The following is a 12,746-nucleotide window of genomic DNA, read 5'->3' on the forward strand; positions in this document are numbered from 1 at the left end:
TATACTGTGGTTTTGGTTGTTTCCTTATTTTTTTTGTTCCCCCAAAACTATATAAGCTCCAGAAGAGGTGATATTGGGGGCTTGGTTTTTTACTGCTCTGTCCTCTGTCCTCAACTCCTGGGTGTTTTCCCAGGTGGCAAAGTTGGTAGAGTCTACCTGCCAATGCAGGAGACACCAGAGACATGGGTTCGATCCCTAGGTCAGGAAGATCCCCTGGAGTAGGAAATGACAACCCATTCCGATATTCTTGCTTGGGAAATCCCATGGACAGAGGAGCCTGGCAGGCTACAGCCTATGGAGTCACAAAAGAGTCAGACATGACTGAGAATGCATGCATGCAGGCCTTAACCCCTAGAACAGTAGATGCTGTGGGCACTCAAAATATACTGAATGAATTGAATGAAGATGTCTGATGCAGCTCTCTTATTTGGAGGCAGTTATGCCTCCCTCTTCAATCTAGAATCTCTGAGCAAGTGATAGAGATAAAATGTCCCATTTCTAGTGCCCACTGCTATCAAACTGTCAAGGATTTCCTTTGTTCCTACCTATCATTTGATCTTCATTTATTCATAGTATGAATATTTTATCAACTATGTGAGTGTGTCATCACTAGGCACTGGGGTTATTGTACAACAGAGAAGATCTTTGCCTTCCTCAGCTTCATTGCTGATTTTTTTTTTTTTTTTTAACTTTAGTTCTTTTTTTTTGTCACAAAACTGCATGACATGTGGGATCTTAGTTGCCCAACCAGGGATCTAACCCATGCTCCCTGCCTTAGAAGTGTGGAGTCTTAACCACTGGATCACTGGGGAAGTCCCTTCATTGCTGATTTCTATGCCCTTTACTTGCTTTCCACACACTCCCTAGCTTAAACAGGTGCTGAGGCTCTCTTCAGTAACCAGTGCCTCTCAAGGGTATCTATCCTTGCTGGGCTCTCTCTCAGCTTCAGAATTGATAATATAGTAAAAGGAAGTTCATTTGATACAGTTAAAGATTTGTAAGTGCGTAATGTGGAAGATGATAGTGGAGTCATTGGAGTCCCCCTTTGCTGGCAAAAAGTGACAGCCACACACCTCCTAGCCAAATGGATTGTTGCTGTTAGTCCATGGTGAGGTATAGGAAGGGTCTACAAAATTGAGGATTTATGTTACACATTTTCTTGTGCTGATTGTTGCAAAATTGTTTCCTGTTTCCAGCTGGCACAGGTGTACTCTGGTGGCTGTATGCAAAGCAAAGAAAGTCTCCCAAAGAAACGGTTATTCCTGATCAGCCTCAGGTAGCTGAGGCCAATCTTCGGGCCCTCCTCATCTATGCCATTTCAGCAACAGTCTTCACGGTGAGTACAGGCCTCGGTGTGTCCTTCAGGTTTATGTTTTATTTATAGACCATTAATGAAGCAGAAACTTACCCCTAGCTATTGCAAGCCTACCCTTGATCACTGTTAGGTTAATCTCTGTCCCATGGGGTATGACCTCCTCAGAAGTCTTCAGAGGCTTCCCTAATTGATGGGTGCTATTTGATGCGACATTTTGTTCTGCACTGCCTGCTTTTTGAGAGGGAATTTTCACCTAGAATATTAATTATCATTTTCTAGTAAGAACATATATCTTACTGTCATGAAATAATGTAACTATTTTTAAAAAACAGTTCTCTTTATTATAGAAAAGTATATTAAGAAATAAGCCATCTCATGTTGTTCTGTTTTTCATGAATTATTTTCCCACTTTTTTCCTTTTAAACTTTTTAACAACATTATTCCAAAAATATAGGTGAGCTTCACTAGTATAATTATTATACTAATTACAGTAAAATTACTCCATACAGGTTATCTTGTTCCTGGTCATGCTGGTGATGCGCAAGCGGGTTGCTCTCACCATTGCCTTGTTCCACGTGGCTGGCAAGGTCTTCATTCACTTGCCGCTGCTAGTCTTCCAGCCCTTCTGGACTTTCTTTGCTCTTGTCCTGTTTTGGGTGTACTGGATCATGACACTTCTCTTTCTTGGTACAGCCGGTAAGAAGACATGTTGCTGCTTTCTTTTAGCGATGAAACTGATTTGCATTAAAATATTTTTTTTTTTTTTTTTAATTTTTTAAATTTTATTTTATTTTTAAACTTTACATAATTGTATTAGTTTTGACAAATATCAAAATGAATCCACCACAGGTATACATGTGTTCCCCATCCTGAACCCTCCTCCCTCCTCCCTCCCCATACCATCCCTCTGGGTCGTCCCAGTGCACTAGCCCCAAGCATCCAGTATCGTGGATCGAACCTGGACTGGCAACTCGTTTCTTACATGATATTTTACATGTTACAATGTTATTCTCCCAAATCTTCCCACCCTCTCCCTCTCCCACAGAGTCCATAAGACTGTTCTATACATCAGTGTCTCTTTTGCTGTCTCGTACACAGGGTTATTGTTACCATCTTAAAATATTTTAAAACATCAGAGAAATATAGTTCTTAAGACACTTATGGACTAAGGTCTGATAAGCCATCAGAAATAATAGAGGTTATGGCTCTTTAATAACACATTACCTTTTTACAGAGGAACTTACTTAGCAGAAATAGACTTAGAGAACTAACTAATGGTTGCCAGGGGTGAGAATGTGGGGAAGGGATAGTTTGGGAGTTTGGGATGGACACATGCACACTGCTATATTTAAAATGGATAACCAACAAGGACCTACTGTATAGCACAGGGATATGTTATATGACAGCCTGGAGGGGAGGAGAGTTTGGTGGGGAATGGATGCATGAGTACGGATGGATGAGTCCTTTCACTGTTTACCTGAAACTATCACAACATTGTTAATCTGCTATACCCCAATATAAAAAGGAAAGTTAAAAAAAAAAATAACGCATTCCCCATTCATGATATTTAGATCTTCCCAGCAAAGTGAGTCTAAACCAGGTAGGGACCGAAATCATATCCAGTTTTGAGATGGTTGTGGATTTGAAGTAAGCTCCTGTCCTGACTCAGACATTTAGATTCATTCTGAGATGAACTAATGAATGCATTAGTGCTCCTCTGGAGTTGCCTCAAACTCCAGTGATAGCCAAAGATCAACCTGCCTCCTTGGGGTTTTCTGGTTTGGAAATAACCTGAATCTATGTAGAGCTAGTGGTGATACAGTTCATAGTTAGATGCTCGGACTTACTTGTAGCCATACTTAATATCAAAAGTTATGTATGTCTAAATGGAATTAATTGTGAAGAGTGGTATAAGGATAATAAGCGTATATGTAACTTCTCTGGTCATTCAACACACCACCAATTGAAAATAATATTAATTTCTGTACTTTGCTAATTTTATATCTGTAATTATTGGACAAGTAATAGCTCTTTAAGAAAACTGAAGTGTTGGAAAATTCATAACTAAACTAAATAACTGATAATGTGGTAAGAATTATATTTAAACAGAGCAACTTTTAAAAGCTATATATGTTCTTTGAGGAAAACATAATGCTTGATTTTACAGTGTTCTGCTACACAACTTTTGAAGTGATAATTATTTTTGTCCCTTAATGAAATAAACACTGTGATCATAATGCCAATGGTTTGGGGGTAGGGATATATTGTTGGAAATTAGCTTAATCTCCTAGATTTAATAGCCATGTTTTTTGGTTTATACCTTATGTGCTTCTTCTTTCCTTCTTTGATATTTTCCTAGGTAGTGCTGTTCAGAATGAACAAGGCTTTGTGGAGTTCAAAATGTCAGGGCCTCTGCAGTACATGTGGTGGTACCATGTGGTGGGCCTGATTTGGATCAGTGAATTTATTTTAGCCTGTCAGCAGATGACTGTGGCAGGAGCTGTGGTAACCTACTATTTTACTAGGTGAGGATTTATACTTGTCAGAAAACTTAAGTTGTAACAACATGGATGGACCTAGAGGGTATTATGCTAAGTGAAGTAAGTCAGGCAGAGAATGTCAGATACCTGTATGATTTCACTTACATGTGGAATCTAAAAAACAAAACAAATAAACATAACAAATAGACTCATGTGAAATAGACTCAAATGAAAGTCACTCAGTTGTGTCTGACTCTTTGCAACCTCATAGACTATACAGTCCATGGAATTCTCCAGGCCAGAATACTGGAGTAGGTAGCCTTTCCCTTCTCCAGGGGATCATCCCAACCCAGGGATCAAACCCAGGTCTCCTGCATTGCAGGTGGATTCTTTACCAGCTAAGCCACAAGGGAAGTGCAAGAATACTGGAGTGGGTAGCCTATCCCTTCTCCAGCAGATCTTCCTGACCCAGGAATCGAACTGGGGTCTTCTGCATTGTAGGCGGATTCTTTACCAACTGAGCTATCAGGGAAGCCTCATAGATACAGAGAAAAATCAAGTGACTGCCAGAGGAGGGGTCGAGGCTGTGAGTGAAATAGGTGAAGGAGATTAAAAGGTACAAACTTCTAGTTACAAAAAAAAATGAATGATGATGGGGATGAAAAGTCTCACATGGGGAATATGGGCAATAATATTGTGATCATTTTGTATGGTGACAGATGACAACTAGACTTATTGTGGTGATCATTTGTAATGTGTAGAAATAGTGAATCACTATGTTATATATGCAGAACTAACATAGTATTGTAGGTCGATTATACGTCAATTTTTTTAAAAAAGCAAGAAAAAAGAAAAGAAAACTTAAGATAATCTAAGTAATTATGCCTGTAGGAAGTAGAACTGAGGCTGTTAAGAGTTTAATTTCTTTAAGAAGTAAGTGGAACTCAATATGACAAAATGTGTAGTTGATAATTCTGTGAGGTAGGAAAATGGGAGGTGATTATTTTATTCTTTATTCTCTCCTGTAACTTTCTTAAACATTAATTAGAATAGCAGGTCATGCTACACTTAAATTACATTTATCAGAAAAATAAATCTAGTTAGTGTCTTAGGTATTGGGTTAGCCAAGAAGTTCTTTTGGGTTTTTCCACATAAGATGGTATGGAAAAAGCTGAGTGAACTTTTTGGTCAACCCAGTATTTTTGCTTATATAAGGATCTAGCACAGGTTAACAAGTCTTTAATTTGTATGGATCAGAAAAGGTGTTGTGACTTCCTTTCCTAATTTCAGAGCTAACTATGCACTACTGTAGGCCTGACAGTTTTCCATTAAAATGAAGTGCCAAGTCTAACATCTTTCTATGTTCCATTATCTGATTATGTAAATACCGCCATAACTATTTACTAGTAAGAGCTTTCAAAGCAGTTTTATTTAACTTAAAGTATTAGAGCATAAGAACCCCATGAAACTACCATAAAGAAATGAAGCATTAATTTTACATGATACATCTGAAACACTTGTAGTTACTTTGCTATTTTGCCATAGAACTAGAATAAGGAAAATGAATTAATTTTTCACTTTTTTGAACTAAATCTTTTCTGTGTTTCTATCCTGGTCAAGCCTTTAGTTGTCTTTTTGGTCATTTTTTAAACAGGGATAAAAGGAATTTGCCATTTACACCGATTCTGGCATCAGTGAATCGCCTTATTCGTTATCACCTTGGTACTGTGGCAAAAGGTTCTTTCATTATCACGTTAGTCAAAATTCCACGGATGATCCTTATGTACATTCACAGTCAGCTCAAAGGAAAGGTAAGGAAAAACCTTTTCTGGACTTTGTGTGGGCACATTCCAGATCTCAGTTCTGCATGTAGCAAAATTCCCAATGATATTAAGTCCAAGTGTGATGTTTTCTTCCATGTCCTTGCCAAGTGGAATCTAATTCGGTCTCCTTATCTCCCACTCTCGTACTCATATGCTCTGGCAAAATTTATCTAATCACAGGTTTCCCCAAATATCCTGTGCTTCTATTCCTCTGTGTGAATTCACAGTTTCCTCCTTGGAACCCTCCTTCCTGTCCTTAACTGTGGAAACAACATGCATTTCTGCATGCTGCTGCTGCTGCTAAGTCGCTTCAGTCATGTCGCATTTCTGCATAGCTTAGCTCAAATGCCCCCTCTTCCTAGAAACCTCCCCTGAGTCCTCTAACCTCCCAAGTGGCATCTTCTCTCTCTCTTCTCCACTTTCATGGCACTAGGATCGTATCATTCTGACTCTAACCTTTGTTACGTTTAATGCTTTTAACTTCTTTGTTGGTCTTATATACTCTATCTTATATGCAATAGGTACTAAGTAATGTTGAATTGAACTGATTAAAAGTAATTCAACCATTGCATTTTGAGGGAAAAAAGGATGAGTATGGAGGCTTTAGAGCATGGGTTGTGATTTTTCTTAATTTTTACTTTTCTAAAATTTATAATATGCTACCTGGTATGATTTGATTCTTTGGTCTTTAATTATTTTCATTATTCATTCTTTCCAGGAAAATGCTTGTGCTCGATGTGTGCTGAAATCTTGCATTTGTTGCCTTTGGTGTCTTGAAAAGTGCCTAAATTATTTAAATCAGGTAAAAGATTTTAAAAATACATCTAACACTCACTTTCAAAGACAGGTTCATTGTTTCTTCTTTCAAGATAAAGTTTTTGAGTTTAATTGAAAAACGTTTTTTTCTCATGGTGTTGTACATTGTGCCTTGATCAAGTATAACTATTTTAATCATATTCTTATTTTGAAACATAATGTATATTCTTCCCAAAGCTTATTATTGCAGGAGACCCCAGTTTAATTCCTGGGTCAGGAAGATCCCCTGGAGAAGGGATAGGCTACCCACTCCAGTATTCTGGCCTGGAGAATTCCATGGACTGTATAGTCCATGGGGTCACAAAGAGTTGAACACAACTGAGCAAAATTAATTGTAATACATGGATAAATTTCCTTAGAGTCCATCTTTCAGGAAAATCATTTATCTTTTATCCCTTAATTCACATTTTATCTTTGATTTTCCCTGAGAATCGTGTCTACGCTAGCCATTGTTCTTTAATTCATTTAATGTTGTTTGAAAGCTTTAGTGAAAAGTTGTTGTGACACTTACTCCTTTTTTGCAACTGTCTACTGTTGTTCAAAATTAACATGCCATGGGGCTTTTTTGTTTTTGCTTTATCCAGCTGCTGAAGACTGTGGTACTGGCCTGGAAAATACTAGCAATGAAAGTGCTATTCCTAAGGTCAAACGGAGGGATTGATACTTATGGAGTAACAGTTCACAGAGGAGTGGCTTGGTCCTCTGTCTTTCTGTATCTGAGCATGTAGGACTCTCACTGTGAAACACTCTTTTCATCTTGAGTTGTTTTTCTTAACCACTTTTCTCCAGCCCCTAAAAATCAATTCTAATGTACTGATGCCCTTATCTAATAGACCAAAGATAAAAATTGACTTTCTCACCATTAACCTTTAAGTGATTGAAGATAGCATTGCACTGTCCATTCACTCACATGTAGTCAAATGGAGAGAGTCCTGTGGTGATGGTGTTGAGCATGCCTGGAGTCTGCTTTATTGGAGTTCTATGATTAATGTGAAGAAGTAGATTTCACATTTCATTAGCAAAATACTTTCCTGTGGTTCATAATACTCTTCGGATGTAAAGTATTGGGAAGGTCATTATTAAAATAATTAGTAACAGCCACAACATTCTGCAAAATTATGTTTTTTAAAATTTGGTTTTGGAACAAGTCATCTTAATCAAAAAAGTTGATGGATGCAGTAATGATAATCATCATTACATTTTGTATCCGTCACTAAATAGCTTATATTCAGAGAGATGTGCTAACCTCAGCTGTCTGTTTTCGCTTCCCACAGGCACCTTTTGCTCTCACAGTTTCCAAAATGTGCAGAAAATAACTTCCTTCCAATGTCTTACTAGCTCCTATTGGTCTTTAATGATTCTTCCTGAGCACCACCTCCAAGAAACTTTCCCTCATTACCGCAGCTCCTCCTCTGACAGTGCACGATATCAGTTCATACCTCTGTGAAAACACTAGGAGCACTGTATGAGAGTTGTCTGTTTACTTCTTCTCCTCCTTTAGATTTTTAGCTCCTTAAAGACAGGATCTTATTTTTGTCTCTGCAGGAACTGCCATAGTGCCTAGTATACAATAGGTGGTCTTTAAATGTTTTTTGAATGAATGATTAGTCACCAAATATTTGGACTAAAAAAGATTAAGAGAATGATGTGAAACTGTAAGGACCTCAAAAAGGAGAAGTGCTGAAGGAAGGAAACAAATCACATGATATCAAGATGGTAACCAGGTGAAAACATATATAAAGTTTTCAGCTCATTCCAAGCTAAACAGTAGTCAGCAAGTTAGTCCTAATAGTCCTGTGATGTATATCCAAACTACAAGTTGGTGTTTCTTGTACAAGTTTTGTGCATTTTGCATCTTCAAGAGGTAGGCATGATGCTTGAAGATTCAAGGAAAGCATTGACATAGTAGCAAACCAATTATGGGAGTGAAGGTTTAGGGAGAGTGATTCTAAACTCATACTTGGAATATGAAGTATTCCAATGTGGAGACTGGTTACCATTGGAGCGTCATGTCTCTTGTTTTCATAGAAATGTTGAGATGAGGTCAACATATTAAAAATATTAGAATACTTCTTGCCATGACAGATTAATTTTAAGCATAAGTACCAGTTGCCAGTGGAATTTTTTAACCCTTGTTCCTGTGAAATATTTCAGAGCAGGATGGGCACCCATCTGTTTGAAGTACTTAACATGATGGGGATCATGGTGGTACTGAATCAATGAGCTCCGGAGACTTTTCTAAAATTTGAGAAAGCAGGGTATAAGTGTATGATCTGCTAATGTAAGAAAAGACACTTAAATACTATCACATGCAGTCAGCAGGTATAACCTTAGTGCTCTGCTACAGGTGTGAAGCCACAGTAGAAAGAGCCCAGATGTTGAAGATGTGTTTCCTTCCCTAGCAAGCTCGGTGAAACCTCTGAGTCTCAGTTTCCTTCTTCAGTAAGTGGAAAAAATATACCTGTCCTCATAGGCTTTAGGTTAGGGTGAAATATAATGCAGATAAGTCAACTCTTACAGTGTCTAGCTTTTGGTAGACACCTAGTAAGTGTTATTATCACTCTTTCCCTACCCCATTTTATTTATTTATAAAGAACTCGCTGTGTTTTACTCTAAGATAACAGAGCTGTGACAAAGAATTCAAAAGGTAGTTCTATAATGTGTCTTTTCTCTGACAGTAAATGTACTATAAAATACTGAAGAGTTTGGAAAACCAAAACAAGAAAAAAACATCACCCATGATCTCAGCGTCTAACATAACACTTTTGTTACCAGCAAAATGGCAACTTAGTCCTTGACCTCCCGAAGGAAAGAATTCAATCAAAAGATATAGAACACTTTTAAGCAGCAGAAGTTTTATTAAGCAAAGCAAAAGTACACTCCCAAGAGAAAAAAGGAGAGTGAGCTGTGTGGAAACTAGAAGCAGCCCTCCAGCTGGGGATAGGACTGGTTTTTCAAAGTAGTGGCAAGTCCCTCCCTATGTCCTGCATCATTTGACATGTTGATTGTCAGTTTTAGGTTATATAACTTTTCTCCTTGTGTGCAAGCACTTACCCACAAGCACCCAAGCAAAACCCATGCAGGGGCAGGGCAAGGGGGTGGGGAACCGGGACAAACCTGCAATACTAGTTTATTACAAATACAGAATAATGAACCCCAGGTTACACTGAGTCACCTTTTAGGGTTTTAGGGCTTGGTGTGCCTGTGCCAACATGTGATGGAAGGCTTTATCTTATTTAGGCCTGATAAGTCTGGAAATTTAACTGTCTTGACCACAATTAAGGGAGGATCTCTGGGCATGTTCTGATCACCAGTGTCCGGGTCAGAGAGGGAAAGATGGCCCCATCCAGGATGGAGCAGGGACCCACTTGTGTCTGACTAACTACTTAACACTTTCATTAATATACTTAATAATAGCTTTGAGAATAAGTTTGCAGTGTTTTACTTCAATTAATGTCTGATAAGCTCTGAACCTCATATGTAAAGTAGGGCTAACAGTAGTGTTTACATTGCCTGTTACCATGAGTATGAAGAGAGTCTGCGGTGCTCTGAGCATGGGCTTAGACACAGCAAGTCTTCAGTGAGTGGAGAATCTTATTCTGTAGTAATGCCCACAGTTAACTTCTTTTATATTTTTATAATGTACATCAATTTTTATCACCGACACAGTGGACATGGGTTTGGGTGGACTCCGGGAGTTGGTGATGGACAGGGAGGCCTGGAGTGCTGCAGTTCATGAGGTCGCAAAGAGTCGGACACGACTGAGCGGCTGAACTGAACTGAACTGAATTTTTATTTTCTCTTGTCAAGTCTGTTTAACTTTTCCTTCGTGGTTTCTCTCTTGGCTTTTCTACTTAGAAAAGTTTTTCCCACTCGAATATCAAATAATTATTCTACCTTTTTTTCTTGTAGTCCTTTAGAGGTTTCCCTTCTTTGAAAAAAGTTTATCTGGGATTCAATCCGTTGTTCCAGGACCAATTAATGATTAATCTATCCTTTCTTCTGCAGTGAAATGTCAATTCAATCATGTATTAAATTCTTATATATTGTACTTAAGTCTATCTTTGGGCTTTTTTTTCTATACCATTGATTTGTCTATTCTTCTACCAGTATTGAGTTTTTGTTTGGTTTGGTTTGGGTTTTTGTGTTTATTTGTTTTTAATTTTTTTTGAAATATAGTTGATGTGCAGTATTATATAAGTTACATGAATATAGTACTGGAATATTTATTATAGCTTCATTATATATCTCAGATGTCCTGTGGGGCAAATCTCTTGCATTCTTATTTTTCAAAAACTTCTTATATAATCACCTGTCTATTCTCTGAGGTTATCTTTATTCAATGGAGTACAGTGAAATAATAATACCAATTACAATGCCAGCTATCATTTCCTGAGCACTTATCATGTGCCAGGCACTGTGGCTCACATTTCACATGCAGAGTCTCTCATTTGGAGTTTGGGTTTTTGTAATACTCTTTGGAAATGGTTAACAATGAGTCAGTTAATGTCACTTTACATCATTTTCCTCCTGTATGCCAACGTCCAACCTGAGATATCTCCCTGGCAGTCCAGTGATTAAGAATCTACTTTGCAGTGCAGAGGAGGTGGGTTGGATCCCGGGGGACTAAGATCCCACATTCTGCAGAGCAACTAATCCTATGCACCACAACTCCTGGACACCACAACTAGAGATTCAGTGCGCTACAGTGAAACGTCCGTGTGACACAGCAAAGATCCCGTGTGCTGCAACTAAGACCCGACACAGCCAAGATAGATAAATACATTTTTTTAAAAAAAGAAAACTTGCAACTTGAAGTTAAAAGCCTTGAGTGGAACCGGACAACATAAACCCCTGAAGGGCCACTTGAGGTTCATTATATCCTTCACGGGACTGAGTGCAGCAGCCAGGGTCCAGAGCTATAGCGAGCAGTAGAGAGTGGTCACCTGCAGAGCTCATGTTCCATCCAAAGAAGGCTGTCACCACTTAGCTCTAATATACCTTTGCCATGTGAGAATTTATAGACAGTTTCTAACCCTTCAGTTTTATAAGAGAAGCCAGAATTCTGGATGTTTGCATTTTATCTTTTGCTATTAAAATGTTTACAACTAATAAAAAAAGAATAATTCTGAGTGAGCCAGAGCAAACATTGTATAGTCTTTGGGCCACATATCATCAGTTGTCTATAGGCTACCAGTTGGTCGCCACTGCTGTAGAGAATACAGAGGATAATAGAGAGGAGTGTTGACATGGAAGTGGGGTAGACCAGAGTCATTGTGCAACACGATATGAAATTCCATAGTCCACAGCTATGTGCCAAGCAGTGTGGAAAATACAGCTGGCTTCAAAAAAGAGCTTTATGAATGGATAAAGATGTGGTGTGTGTGTATACATATACACACACACACAATGGAACATTTCTCAACTATAAAAAAAAGATGAAATAATGCCATTTGAAGCAACATGAATGGACCTAGAGGTTGTCATGATAAGTGAAGTAAGCCAGACAGAGAAAGGCAAATATTATATAGTATTGTTTGTATGTAGAATCTTAAGCAAATATAAGTGAATTTTTAATGATACAAATGAACTTATATACAAATCAGAAATAGACCCACAGACATGGAAAACAAACATGGTTACCAAAGGGGAGAGAGGGGGAGAGAGAAAATGGAAGTTTGGGGTTAAAGCACACTACTATATATAAAATAGGTAAGCAACAAGGACCTACTGTATAGCACAGAGAACTATACTTGATATTTTGTAATAACCTAAAAGGGAAAAGACTCTGAAAAAGAATATATATATATATGAATCACTTTGCTGTACACCTGAAACTAACACAGTATTGTAAATCAACTATACTTCAATTTAAATAAAAAGAGCTTTAGATTTTTTTAAATAGGCCATTAAATATATATAGCATAGGTGCTAGAGTTTTGCAGATAAACAGAGTGAACCGTGAACCGCTTTTTGTTTCTGCACGTGCTTATCTGGATGTGACAGGAAAGTAATTGTACATCTAATGGAACAGTATAAAATTCGCTTTAAGAAGAAGGATTGTTCCAACTAGAATCTGTTTCTTTGGGGCATTGAATTACTCAGGTCTTGGTTTACTTGGACATTATTTGAAGATAATACATTTAACACTGGAGGGCATCTGTTCTCCAGCTGATAAACCCCTAAGATTATAAAGCTTTTCTCTACATAGTATGAGTGGGAGTTATTTTTTTGAGCACCTACTTAAATCCCTGATAGTACACTAAGCACTTTATATATGTTACCACTTTCTCCAACTCTGTAAGGAAGGTG

At 38.0% G+C, this 12,746-nt stretch overlaps 1 protein-coding gene across 4 annotated transcripts in view; it reads left to right on the forward strand.

Moving 5' to 3' along the window:
- Positions 1–12,746, forward strand: part of SLC44A1 (solute carrier family 44 member 1) — a 232,341-nt gene that overhangs the window by 145,308 nt on the left and 74,287 nt on the right. For all 4 annotated transcript variants that reach the window (XM_024996304.2, XM_024996303.2, XM_059889516.1 and 1 more), the window contains exons 8-12: positions 1,197–1,336; positions 1,825–2,011; positions 3,675–3,840; positions 5,450–5,606; positions 6,337–6,420. In XM_024996304.2, the coding sequence (XP_024852072.1) occupies positions 1,197–1,336; positions 1,825–2,011; positions 3,675–3,840; positions 5,450–5,606; positions 6,337–6,420 (734 nt within the window). The remainder of the gene's footprint in view (positions 1–1,196; positions 1,337–1,824; positions 2,012–3,674; positions 3,841–5,449; positions 5,607–6,336; positions 6,421–12,746) is intronic.

The sequence above is a fragment of the Bos taurus genome, chromosome 8 (genome assembly GCF_002263795.3).
Source record: "Bos taurus isolate L1 Dominette 01449 registration number 42190680 breed Hereford chromosome 8, ARS-UCD2.0, whole genome shotgun sequence".
Lineage (NCBI taxonomy): Eukaryota > Metazoa > Chordata > Mammalia > Artiodactyla > Bovidae > Bos > Bos taurus.